This window comes from Cyprinus carpio, chromosome B23, assembly GCF_018340385.1.
Source record: "Cyprinus carpio isolate SPL01 chromosome B23, ASM1834038v1, whole genome shotgun sequence".
NCBI classification, from domain to species: Eukaryota; Metazoa; Chordata; class Actinopteri; order Cypriniformes; family Cyprinidae; genus Cyprinus; species Cyprinus carpio.
Genome location: NC_056619.1, coordinates 2,789,035 through 2,802,428, shown reverse-complemented (window position 1 = coordinate 2,802,428; position 13,394 = coordinate 2,789,035). Strand labels below are relative to the sequence as shown.

General features: G+C 36.9%; 1 protein-coding gene across 3 annotated transcripts in view; it reads left to right on the top strand.

Annotated features, from left to right (window-relative positions):
• LOC109048583 (nuclear pore membrane glycoprotein 210) overlaps positions 1-13,394 on the top strand; it is a 39,463-nt gene that overhangs the window by 11,810 nt on the left and 14,259 nt on the right. For all 3 annotated transcript variants that reach the window (XM_042750727.1, XM_042750725.1, XM_042750726.1), the window contains exons 16-26: positions 1,002-1,175; positions 1,254-1,446; positions 2,275-2,381; positions 8,705-8,809; positions 8,903-9,004; positions 10,113-10,241; positions 10,377-10,504; positions 10,582-10,717; positions 11,850-11,912; positions 12,592-12,771; positions 12,839-12,919. In XM_042750727.1, the coding sequence (XP_042606661.1) occupies positions 1,002-1,175; positions 1,254-1,446; positions 2,275-2,381; positions 8,705-8,809; positions 8,903-9,004; positions 10,113-10,241; positions 10,377-10,504; positions 10,582-10,717; positions 11,850-11,912; positions 12,592-12,771; positions 12,839-12,919 (1,398 nt within the window). The remainder of the gene's footprint in view (positions 1-1,001; positions 1,176-1,253; positions 1,447-2,274; positions 2,382-8,704; positions 8,810-8,902; positions 9,005-10,112; positions 10,242-10,376; positions 10,505-10,581; positions 10,718-11,849; positions 11,913-12,591; positions 12,772-12,838; positions 12,920-13,394) is intronic.

Genomic DNA, 13,394 nt, shown 5'->3' with positions numbered 1-13,394 from the left:
GGTGAACTAACCCTTTAATTCCAATGACTCCAATGATTAATCAGTGCTAATCAGCGGTGTTTGGTCTCATTTTCATTTCATCATGCCTGTAATACCTGATAAAGCAGTATTTGTGAGTGCAATTCTGCTTTGTGTTCAAGCGGCAACCTTCCGCTTTCTCTCTTGAAACCAACACGGAAGTGACTTAAACTGGCCGACTGGCCGCTTGAGGCTGGCTCCGAAAGGGAGTCCGTCCCATAGACTCCCCATGTTTAAATGCCCAACTTTACAGCAGAGAAATATGTTTACAGCCTGGTACAAAACGTGGTTTTGGTCTATATAGCAAATTTTCCCTTCATGACAACTGTGAGGGGGTGAATTTTTTATAACTCACCTCTTTAAATTAGGGATGCATGATAAATATCACACGATATTAATGCACATCTTGTCAGAAAGGCTGGTTCTGTAATCAGCGGTAAATCTCTACACGTGCGTGCTTTCACGTGGAGCAGCATTTACTATACAGAGCCGTTGTTTACTGACAAGCTGCGCAAAACCATGATCATATTTTGTGCATATTTTGTTATTGTGCATCCCTAGTTTAAATTATATTAAGCTTTAAATTTCATAATAAAGGGCTTGGCCACTTGAGTGAAAGGTGGATTGCCGCTGCTGTTACCACTATCTAGCTAAGTGGGTGTGGTTTCAGCAACAAGCTCCACCCACGACCCGCCTCTTTGCCCATTTTCAATTATCCAAGAGTTACGCGTTCCCAAGATGGCTTCAAAAATGCTCTTCAGAAACCTACGGGTGACGTCACGGACACCTACGTCCATGTTTTTTTACAGTCTAAGTTTGGGTACATTGTGTTTTCATTCACTTAGAGCTGTGTTACACACTGCATGAAAGGTCATTTTCAAAAATCCATAATAGGGGGACTTTAACAAAACTAATTAGCACTGCTATCCTCTAGGAATGTTGACTGATATGCTTGAAATACTCAAATAATTGTGACTTCGCAGGTCTTAGAAGTGACTGTTGGAAACCAGCCCACCGTGACAAACCCTTTCCCTGCTGTGGAGCTGGCTGTGGTGAAGTTTGTGTGCGCACCTCCGTCACGTCTCACACTGACACCCATCTACCTGAACCCTCAGCTGGATGTGTCCTGCCCTCTGCTGCAGCAGAACAAACAAGTGGTGAGCGCTCAAACCCTCAGACATAGATGTAGTCTTATTATGACAGGAAGTTCAGGAGCGTTTGTATTTGTTCTGTAGGTGCCTGTTTCCAATTATCACAACCCAGAGCTGGATGTGGCAGCCTTTGACCAGCAGGGCAGGAAGTTTGATAACTTCAGCTCTTTGAGTGTGATCTGGGAGTCCTCCAAAGTTTCCCTGGCGAGCATCGAACCCACCATGCCCATGCAGCTTCACATACACGAGGACGACAACAAACAGAAAAAGCTCCACGGTACCTCACACTGATTACATCAGACCATTATAAATTATGAAATAAAAGTATGCGTTAGGAATAGATGGTACGGCTACTTTTAGCAATTTAACAATATATCGCATAACAGCATATATAACAATTAGGGATGTCACGGTGAGGAAATTTGAAACTTGTAACAAAACCAGTATTACCGGGAACACCAGGGGGGGCGGGGCTTTGGACACTTTCACTTTTTAATTTGTGATCTTGGTGTCACATTTTACAAGGAAACAACTGTTTGTTGCACTTACATTTAAACACCGTGTTACCAAATACATTTTATAATTTTTTATAAATTTTAAAAAAGCCTCCCACAATGTAGTGTAATGGGTAAATAGCAAAAGACAACAGGCTTTTTAAAATGAAAACACAAAGAAAATTAAAACTAAATTGTTTGTGGTGACAGTGCTTGCATGTTTTATTTTATTTTTTTGCCAAAGAAAACCATCATATTGACCTCCTCTTGTTTAAGAAGTGGTCTTTTAATATCGAGATATCACCAAACAGGCACTTACTTTTTGCTTGGAAACCAAATCCTCCGCCATTGTCTTGTCAGAATTCTCTTCATTTACATTTTACACTGCGAGTATAAACCAGGCTGTACACCTGAAGCTCTCTCACTCTCTTCATGTGACTCCTGCTGCACTAATGTTTATTTTTTGATTGTGTCTTGATTTATATTTGAATGTTGTTTATGATTTTATTTAATATTTGTTGTTGTTTTAAAATTCATATTTTTTGTAGATCATATACCATCACGTTGCTCATCCCTAATTCTCATATGTATGAATGTGATGTTTTCCACAGGTCATCAAACAGTTCTTGTCCATCGTGAATCAGGTGTGGCAGCCATCACTGTGACCGCAGTCGGCTATCAAACTTCCCATCTAGAGGCAGCAGCCGTTCTGAGTGGAGTGAGTTCATCTGTAGTATCCAATGAAAAGCTCTGACTGTTTACACAATAGTTTAGTGCAGGCTCAAATTCAGATTTTTTTTTCTAATTAAATTGATTTTCAAACCCCCACCAATTGTGCAGTAAAATGGAATAGGTGTTATATCACAAGTCACAAGCAAACGAGTTGGTCAAATATTATTTTAGAGTTAGATGTGATTGTCTATTGTCCATTGTCATCTCTTGTCTTAGCTGCACGGACAGCAGAGTTCAAGATACTAAAAAACAAACAATTGTGTACACTTATTAATGTGTTAATTGTTGTTGGCAATTTTTTAAAAATCAGGAGAACCATGGCAAACCAAAAGAAAATTTATTATGTTGATATGACATTGAGGTATGTATAATTAAAATGTAAAGTCTCTGAAACAGCTCCAGCTCTATTGCCTGGAGTAGTATTTTAGTGTTCAAATTCGTTCACTCATGGCTGATCTAGTGCACTGTTGAACTGGTCTAGTTCACTATTTGACTGATCTGGTGTGCTATTGAACAGATCTAGTTCACTATTGAGCTCAGCTAGTTTTAGGTGCACTATTGAACTGATCTAGTTCACCGTTGATCTGATCTAGTGCACTATTGAACTGATCTAGTTCACCGTTGATCTGATCTAGTGCACTATTGAACTGATCTAGTTCACTATTGAGCTCAGCTAGTTTTATGGTGCACTATTGAACTGATCTAGTTCACCGTTGATCTGATCTAGTGCACTATTGAACTGATCTTGTTCACTATTGAGCTCAGCTAGTTTTATGGTGCACTGTTGAACTGATCTAATTCGCTATTGAACTGATCTATTTTTATAGTGCGCTATTGAACTCATCTAGTTTTATGGTGCGAACTGATCTAGTTTTATGGTGCGCTATTGAACTGATCTAATTCACCATTGAACTGATCTAGTTTTATGGTGCGCTATTGAACTGATCTAATTCACTATTGAACTGATCTAGTTTTATAGTGCGCTATTGAACTGATCTAATTCGCTATTGAACTGATCTAGTTTTATAGTGCGCTATTGAACTGATCTAGTTTTATGGTGCACAATTGAACTGATCTAATTCACTATTGAACTGATCTAGTTTTATGGTGCACTATTGAACTGATCTAATTCCTATATTGAACTCATCTAGTTTTATGGTGCGCTATTGAACTGATCTAATTCGCTATTGAACTGATCTAGTTTTATAGTGCGCTATTGAACTGATCTAATTCGCTATTGAACTGATCTAGTTTTATGGTGCACTATTGCACTGATCTAATTCGCTATTGAACTGATCTGGTTTTATAGTGCACTATTGAACTGTTCTAGTTTTATGGTGCGCTATTGAACTGATCTAATTCACCATTGAACTGATCTAGTTTTATGGTGCACAATTGAACTGATCTAATTCGCTATTGAACTGATCTAGTTTTATGGTGCACTATTGCACTGATCTAATTCGCTATTGAACTGATCTGGTTTTATGGTGGATATTGAACTGATCTAATTCACCATTGAACTGATCTAGTTTTTATGGTGCACAATTGAACTGATCTAATTCACTATTGAACTGATCTAGTTTTATGGTGCACTATTGAACTGATCTAATTCACTATTGAACTGATCTAGTTTTATGGTGCACTATTGCACTGATCTAATTCGCTATTGAACTGATCTAGTTTTATGGTGATCTAATTCGCTATTGAACTGATTTATAGTGCACTATTGAACTGTTCTAGTTTTATGGTGCGCTATTGAACTGATCTAATTCACCATTGAACTGATCTAGTTTTATGGTGCACAATTGAACTGATCTAATTCGCTATTGAACTGATCTAGTTTTATGGTGCACTATTGAACTGATTTAATTCACCATTGAACTGATCTAGTTTTATAGTGCACTATTGATCTGATCTAGTTTTATGGTGCACTATTGAACTGATATAGTACAGTATTGAATGAGTGAACATGAGTGATTTTGGACACTGCAGCAGGGTAAACGATGGGAGTCACTTCCTGTTCCAGAATTCAGACTCTTCCAGACTCTTTAGGAGTCAATTCCATATTACAACTCTAGAATAGTCATCCAGCAACCAATTGCATGAAGTTGACTAGTTGGTTTGTCTAGTACTATGAGTCTTTGGTTTAGATTATGCATCGAACCACACATGAACACTGCCTGAGGATCAGGGAGTGGCTGAACCTCCGTTTTTGGAGAACTCAAGCAGTTTCGTTTTTTCTCAGCAGGATGATGCTCTCTAACCACAATCGCCAGCCCACACCATCGCTACAGTTACTGTTGCCAACAACAAAACTAAATGGTGAACCCTCAAAATGTTTGTGCTGTCCAAACACCTTGCCAGCTACTTTCTAACTGAGCCTCAGGTTAATTTGAAAGGCTCTTCATGGGCAGCAACTCCTTTTTATGGGCACACATTAGTGCCACATATAGAATCTTATTCCTGTCCTAATCATTTTCGTAATGTTGCCAAGTTAACAATAATTAGGAGGATAATTTAGTAGGGATGTAACAATAATATCAATATCGTGGTATCACAATAGCAAAACTGTCTTGATATCATCGCGGTCACATGACGATATGAAACGATAGGTCTTTCGGGCAAAAAATAAATAAATGTTTAAATATATTTAAACTGCTTATTCTAACACAAAGAAGGTCTTTAGAGTTTTGGGTCATTACGCTTTGGCACAGTATCTGTTAAAAGGACTAAAACTGAAAGCACAATATGCTTAATACCTTCAAGTCTGGTTTCGCTGCGTGTTTGAAAATAAAGCACACACTTCGTTCAGATGATCAGCTCTTGATCTTGTGTTTTCCGTGCCTCAGAATGGCTTCATTCACACTGAATGAATGCAGTGAACTCGTTTATTGCATTGCTGTGAGTTTAGCACGTGTTTGGGAACGCAATGGCCACCAGTTAGGTTTTATTTTCATGGCAGATAATTATAGCATTACACTAGAATTGTAGTGAGATGCGTTTTTGTAAGCCTGTTTTCACTGAAACTGAAGTTTTCCTTCAAAATAAAAGCTCTACTGCCCTTTCTGGCAAAATAAAAGCTTAAAAGTGAATTGCTGGCAGCTAGCGGTTTAAATGCAGTCCAGATTCAAATATCTCTTTCAAGTGTAGAAATTAGGAAAGAAGTATTGTAAATTTCCCTACTGTAGTATAAAGCAAAAATTAATATACCTATGAATAGGGATATGCTGGTATCAAATTTTCCTGTTGCGATTAATTGATAATGTTTTGTCACGGTATGCGGTATTATCACGGTATTGAAATAAAGTTTCAAAAATGTGGTCATAAAACAGTATAACAGGTTAAATAACTTTTCTTATAACAAAAATAACTGAACATTTATATACAATAAAGCAATACAAAAAATATATTTAAAGTTAAAAGTTTTACACCGATTAAAGTGCAAAAGAACTTTAAAGACCCATAGGTATCACTTTACAATAAGACCTCATTATTTAACCTTAGTTAATGCATTAACCATTCTCAATGAGCAATAACTACATTTGCTACAGAAGTTATTAATCTTTGTTAAAAAATACAAGTCTTAGCTCATGTTAGCTCATTAAATAACACAGTTGCAACTTTCAATTTTAACAATGTGTTATTAAATATTGGAATACCTAAGATTAAAGATAGTTCAGAATAATTTTTCATTGGCAAATGGAAGCCCTAATGTAAAGTGTTAATGAAGAATAAAGAATCAATCAATGCACTTTCAAACAATATCTAGGGCATGTTGTAGTCCAGATTAAAATGGAAAAATTTTATGGAAATATATAAATATTATTTTATAATGTTTAGAAAGTAGCAGCTGCTTTTGTTTATGGGGTTTCCAGGGTAAGGGCTGCATTTTCTGCAGTTTAGCGCCATCTGCTGTCAGAGAGTGAATGTGCTTTCAGTCAGGGTCTCTCACGTGTTCCTCCATGTGCTTCTCATGCATGCTTGTTTACATCAGAGTGGCACACGCTTCTTTCAAGCAGCATACAGCGGTGTTGTGCATTTTGACCAGTTGATGGGAAAAGTATTCTTAAAATGCATTCCAAATTCTGTATAATTTGTAATATATAATTATTCTCGGTATTTAGAAGTGCCCACGATAACAATATCGTGCATATTTGTTGTTGTTGTTATGATATTGATTTTTGTGGTCAGATGCCGATATTAACTCGAAAAGAGCCGATTTATAAGCCGATATTTTGATTTTGAAAATAAACTGGATATTAGACCCATTTCATATAAACTACACTTACACAACATTCAATAGCAAAATATCTGCCTGTTCTATGTATGTGGGCTGTATAAACCATTTTCCAGAAGGGATTATGTTAAAAAAAAAGCCTTAGATTACAGTCTCAATGACTAAACAATTGCACATCAAAAGTATATATTTTTTAATGATCAAAAGAACACGGCATTAGAGGAAGCAAAGAGTCCCCACACTTTGCTGCTACAGCGTTCACCTTTTTCAGCCATCTGTAGGGGCAAAAGAGAGACAGAGAAAGAATAAGCATGTGTATTAATAATATCACCATGTATCATTTCTCATGTCATCATTAGAATTATAATAATAATAAACAGGGATCTCCTACATAGGCAAAAATTAGAAATATAGAGAAATATATATATATATTTTTTTATTTGTCAAGCAATAGGTATTACCTATTACCTACTTATATTTAACTATATTATTACAACATTTTCCTGTTATGTCTGTAAAGCTGCTTTGAAACAATCTGTAAAAAAGAAAAAAAAAAGCGCTTGTTCAGCTCACATTTATTTACATGTCCCCTCTAATTTAATCATTTCTGACGCACCTACTGTAGTTACTGTAACTACACTATATTTGCTCTCACAGACACATTCACAACGGACCCGTATATCTTCTCCTCTTCTCTTTGTGCAGTCTGAATCAAAACATCGTCATGCGCTGGCGAACGTAAAGTTAGCCTACTGTTACCGGAAGATTACGGAATCAATTCGAAGTTGAATGGTTAACGTTAGTGTCATGAACACACCGCTGTCAATTTTGAGAAGAACCACCTTCAAACAAGTTAATAGCAAGCATTTAAGGGGCCTGCTAAAAAGGAAGCTATGTTAGCGTTAGAATAACGTAACAGTTGTTGTTTTTTTCGAGGCACGCTGTACATAACTTCTAGTCATTGACTACACGCGCCCCCCTGCCACAGTTACGCGGTCATTATGTGGGAAACACTGCAGATAATTTTAGAATAGGTTAAACGCTAACTTTATAGTTTGACCTCTTATTAACGTTCGCGCTCTTCCACTGATAAACATGGTATTAGCTTTGTGGCTAATCTAATATAGCAATGCATTAGCGGCTGTAAGTGATGTTACAGAATATTTAGAAGTGATAATGATAGGACCGTTAGCTAGAACTACCACACTGTTTTTATATACAGTGTATGAACTAAATCTACAATCATTTCACATGACGAACGACAGACTCACCGTCAAAAGAGTACATCTCCGTGGCTCGGCTGATAGCTTTCTTCTGTAGTGGATTTCTGGCGCTGTTGTCAACTGGGGAGTTGCAGGGCTCCCTCGGGTGGGCAAACTATGCAACACTCATAACATGAGTGAAGCATGAGACTCTGTTTCTCATGTTTTCATCGGCCGTTATAAACGCCGATGCCGATTTAAATGCAATTAGCTCATATCGGCCGATAATATCGGCCGGCCGATATATCGGTCGGGCTCTAATATTCATTACCGCGATATATTGCATTACCGAATACCGGCACATGTCTACCTATGAAATATTAATTTTCATTTATTTTACAGTGCAATTGTTTTACAATATATGGTTATTATTGTCATTGTTGTTATTATTATTATTATTATATTCTCATTTGTTTGGATTCCTGAAACCCCAGTGTGAATGTAATTTAGACTGAGACAGTATATCACAAATAAAAAGAGGGTTGAGCCCCCTTTAAATTTAATTCCCTGACTTATTTCTGTCTTAAGAAAAGTTAAGAACATGGGTTGGAGCTCATCATTCTGAACTCTCAAAGTGAATCATATAGAATAATTCAACTTTAAAATGTAAAAAAAAAAAAAAATCCCCAATTCTTCATTTGTATTTTTTATTTGTTTTTGCAGTAAATATCGTATTGTAGACTTCATACGGCAAAATTATCGTTTTGTGAGATTTTAAAATTATTACATCCCTAATATTCAGTCATTATTGAACTTGATTCTGAAGTTGAGCTCTGGTTGATGTGTGTTATGTTCACTTGTGTGTGTTAGTTTGATCCTCTGAGCCCCGTCTCCGCCACGCTTGACCTGCTGTTAGTAGAAGACGTGAGGGTGACCCCTGACACCATCACCATATACAACCATCCTGATGTGACGGTAAGCTCACACACATGGCTGATTGCTCTGGATCGTCTGGAAGAGCTTGTCTGGTGTGTGTGACACCTGGTGCTGGTGTTTTCTCCTCTGCAGGCGGATCTGATTCTGCAGCAGGGCTCAGGGTATTTCTACGTCAATGCAAGTGTCGGGGGAATCGCAGACGTCACGTTCCAGGAGTCGCAGGGAATCGCTCAGGTAACATTTCAGATGAAGGTAATAGAGAAGCTCTGTCAGTGGTATTTGTGGCATGTTGTTTACAACATAAAACTGTTTCCGCATAGCATGAGGAAGACAATCTGTAATAGCTAATTTTGTCCAGTGGTGTGGTACAAATTTTAACCTTATTTTAGGAAGAAAAGCAAATCAGATGTGTTGGGGTTTAGGGGATCATAGACCTGTCTCTATTCAGTCTATTCTCATTAAACAAGTGTGGAAGGCCCATGCATCTCTGCTCTAGAGTACAGCAAAGGATTTCTTTTACAGTAGACTTGAAAAATAAATGTATGGTTTTATTCTTACTTGTAGTCCTGTACAAGCCAGGTATTGGAACTTTTCAGCTTGTTGTTTTGTAAAAAAATACAAAAAAAGGTCAAATTTGTCAGTAAAAAATTTTAAGGTGAGACTTTCTGTCGGATTTTTCTTTATGCAAACAGTTCCTTCCCTTTTGAAAAAGACGAATGTTTAAATGTAGTGAATGAACTTTAATAATAATGAACTATATTTAAAAAAAAAAGCTTTGCATGCAATTAAATATTAATGAAAAAAATGTACTACTTTGTAATAATATCAAATTAAGTTTTTAAATCATTGTTTTAATGATGTTTTGTTGTGCTTTAAAAAGTAGTTATTTTGATGTTTTGACTAACATTAAATCACGCTTAAAGTACTTTTTATTTTTAAACTTAATTTTATGTGTATTGTGTTATTCTATGTTAAACTTATATATAATATTATAAATATATTTCAAATGCACTGAATTGCAACTTCATTAGAAATGTGTAATTTGAAATCGGTTTAAATACATGACATACACGTTTCATTAGAAATGACATTTTAATTAAGCATGCATGTTTGTTCAGTACAAATGTCAGTACATTTGAATCATATTTCAATGACAGTGGAATTTAATTTACACTATAATACAGTTTAATTTAATTGCAATAAATATAACATTTTAGGTGTCTAAAAACATTACATTCAGTTCACATTTAAATACAGTATATTATTTAAAGTATAGTATTCTTTGTTCCTTTATGACAGACAATTTAACTTTACACCGACATGTTTGAATGTTGTGACTCAGGTGGTCCCGGCTCAGGCGGGGGTCTTGCAGGTGATGGTTCATGACCTTTGCCTGAACTTCCCTTCCCCTGCTACGGCTACGGTTCACATCTCTGATATTCTGGAGGTTTATGTGCGTGTGGTCGACAAGGTTGGTGACATCATTCATATGTTAAAATAATTCTTTAAAGTGTTTCACAAAAACAAATCAGTTTTGAAATTGCATGCATTTGCATTCTATGAATGTTTAATCAAAAATAAAGTTCTGATGACACATTCATTTCAGGTGGAGATCGGCAAGTCAGTCAAAGCATACGTTCGGGTTTTGGATGGCAACAAGAAGCCTTTCCTGTCCAGATATTTCTCTGTCATGAACCTGAAGCTGAGGGCCGCGTCCTCCATTATATCCCTGCAGTGAGTAACGTGTCTAGATCTCCTGAGCTTTGTGTTCTGCTGTCTGTGAGAGCTAATAAACCTCTGCTGTTTGTCAGAGCTCTGTCCGATTCTTCAGAAGAAGATACAGCCACGTTTCTGGTCAAAGGTCTGGTGATCGGACAAACTAGTGTGTCTGCATTCGTCATAGACAAACATGGCAGGAAAATCACCTCTGCACCTCAGCAGATTGAAGTAAGCCTCTCCTGTGCCATCGTTTGCAGCTTTATCAGTGGTTTGCGCCAAGCTTAATGTGTGTAGATTATATAGTATGTGTTTCTGTCAGTACATTTACCAGATCCTGTGAGAAAGATATGCTTTTTTTCTGGTATAAAAACCCAGTGAGCAGTCATAAATAAAAAATAAATAAATAAAAAAGCTTTTTGGGATGTATCTTTATATTGCATTAATTTAATTATTAACTTATAATAATAATGAAAATCTTAAATTCTTAGTTCCCCTGTAGAACCAGGCCTGTATTTACCTTAATCAGTGATTCTCAACTTTTTTTTACTCCAAAACCCCCTCCTCTCCAAATCAATACTGCAAGGCCCCGCCCCCCCTCCTATTAAAGTCTTTGTTTTATGGTGTTATTTATTTTCTATTTAATGTGATGAGTTTTTTTATAGTGTAATTTCTTGATTTTTTTTTCTGCAAACAAACTTTTCAAAAATGCCACTGCAGATATTCTATACAACTTAAAAGTACGTAAAGCTAAATTATACAGTAACAAATAAGCACAATTCAACCTGCATTACCAAACAAGACAACAGGGAGATAGATGCCAAAGGACTGCATGTAAACCACTATACGGATCCATTCAGAATCACTAAACACACAAAAATACAAAATGAAATATTAAACCATTCTGCATGTGTGGAATTTAGCGATCTGAGAGTGTTCCTCTGTCAGAACAAGTGCTCATGTTTGGACCGTCTGGTGCCCATATGTACATAAACACCACTGATCTTCATAAACTTCTCCAAAACGGGCGATCATCTGTTATAAAACACTCGCTGTATACAACTACTACTATTATCCAGCTGCGAGCTGTAGTTTGCGTATCATATGCTCATACAGTCTGTATTTCACACAGCACAAGAAACACAAGAATATCACAGAATACATAGAGAGGTGGTGCTGTTATTTATTTATTTTAATTATTTAACATTAATTATAAAATTTGTGAATTTATTATATTTTAGTTTGTTATATCTTGTAGTTACACAAAAGGTTGCTACTAAAAATTCAAATTAGATGCTTAGTTTCTTTTGTGATGATTGAGGATCCTAAAAAAAGGTTTTGTGTTGTCTTTTTGGATCTGTAGGTATTTCCTCCCTTCAGGCTGCTGCCCAGAAAAGTCACTCTGATAGTGGGAGCAATGATGCAGGCAAGTCACCCGCTTTCTCAAGTTGATCTTATTTAATACAGCACACTTCACTTGTCTAATGCACTCAGATCTGAAACACAAAACACAAGCGAAGCCTGCACTCTAAAGCTCGATTATGCATACTGTACATCATGCATGTGTTCCCTCATGTGCTAGCCATTGTTTTGTTTGTACTACAGCATTATGGATGAAATAATAGTCACACTGCATCTGGCAAACATCTCAGGTTATGACATGGATGCATGACAAGGATGATAACCTGCATTTCTTAATGTTTGGATTATAAAAGGAATATACCACACCTTACAACCTGAATGAAATTTGGCCCACGCTTTAGTTTGGGGTCCAAATCTCACTATTAACTCTGGGTTTTGTCTCAATAAACTCCTAATTTGCTGCTTATTAATAGTAAGTAAGGTAGTTGTTTAGTTTGGGTATGGGGTGGATTGTGATCATTCAGGTAAGGCTTTAATATGTGCTTTATAAGTACTAATAAACAGCCAATATGCTAGTAATATGCATGCTAATAAGCAACTAGTTAATAGTGAGAATTGTTTTCATTTGCTGTCACAATCAAGTGAACATAAAACACATCTAGCTGGCTCTGATGATCAGTCTGTGATCAGTGATCATCTTCAGAAATAGACTGACTGGATGCATTGCACCTGTTGATTTGTAGATCACATCAGAGGGAGGACCACAGCCCCAGTCCAACATCCTCTTCTCTCTGTCCCACGAGAGCATCGCCTCTGTCAGCAGTCTGGGGCACGTCAAGGGCCTGTCGGTGGGCAACATGAGCGTGACCGGCGTGGTGCAGGCGGTGGACACAGAAACTGGCAAACTGGTGGTGGTGTCGAAGGTGATGCTCTGCAGGCAGAAAGCGCATTGATCTGTGTGATGAGTGAGTTAAACACCGTCTCTTACAGGATCAGGTGGATGTGGAGGTGGTCCAGCTGAAGGCCATTAGGATCCGAGCTCCCATCACCAGAATGAAGACGGGAACGCTGGTAAACACACATTATGTGTTCAGTTTTTATCTGCAGAGGATTGTAAGGTTGTGGTTAGGCTTGGGAATCGAATATCAATTCCAGAATCAGATACTTGTAAAATAAAAAAAATCCTGTTTGTGCATCTTTTATTTAGGTGGCGAAAAGGGGCTGTTAAAAATGTATTTGTCTTTGAATCATTCATTCAAGAGATTCATTCAAAACACAGATTCGTCCAGTAATGAAACGAGTAAATCTTGACAGAGTCATTGAATCATTCCATTCATACATTCCATGAGATTTTGTTTACTTGTCTAATGGTTTTTCAACAGAAAATAATAAGTCTCAATTTATCCAGAATCTTAACAGTTCTTAATCGAGTCCTGTTTTTATGTAGCCGCTGATTTTTGTTCATGGTATTCAGCAGCAATTAAATGTTTTGCAACAAGCAACACAGAATAAATATGTTTGATATCGAAATGTCTTTGAACTACAT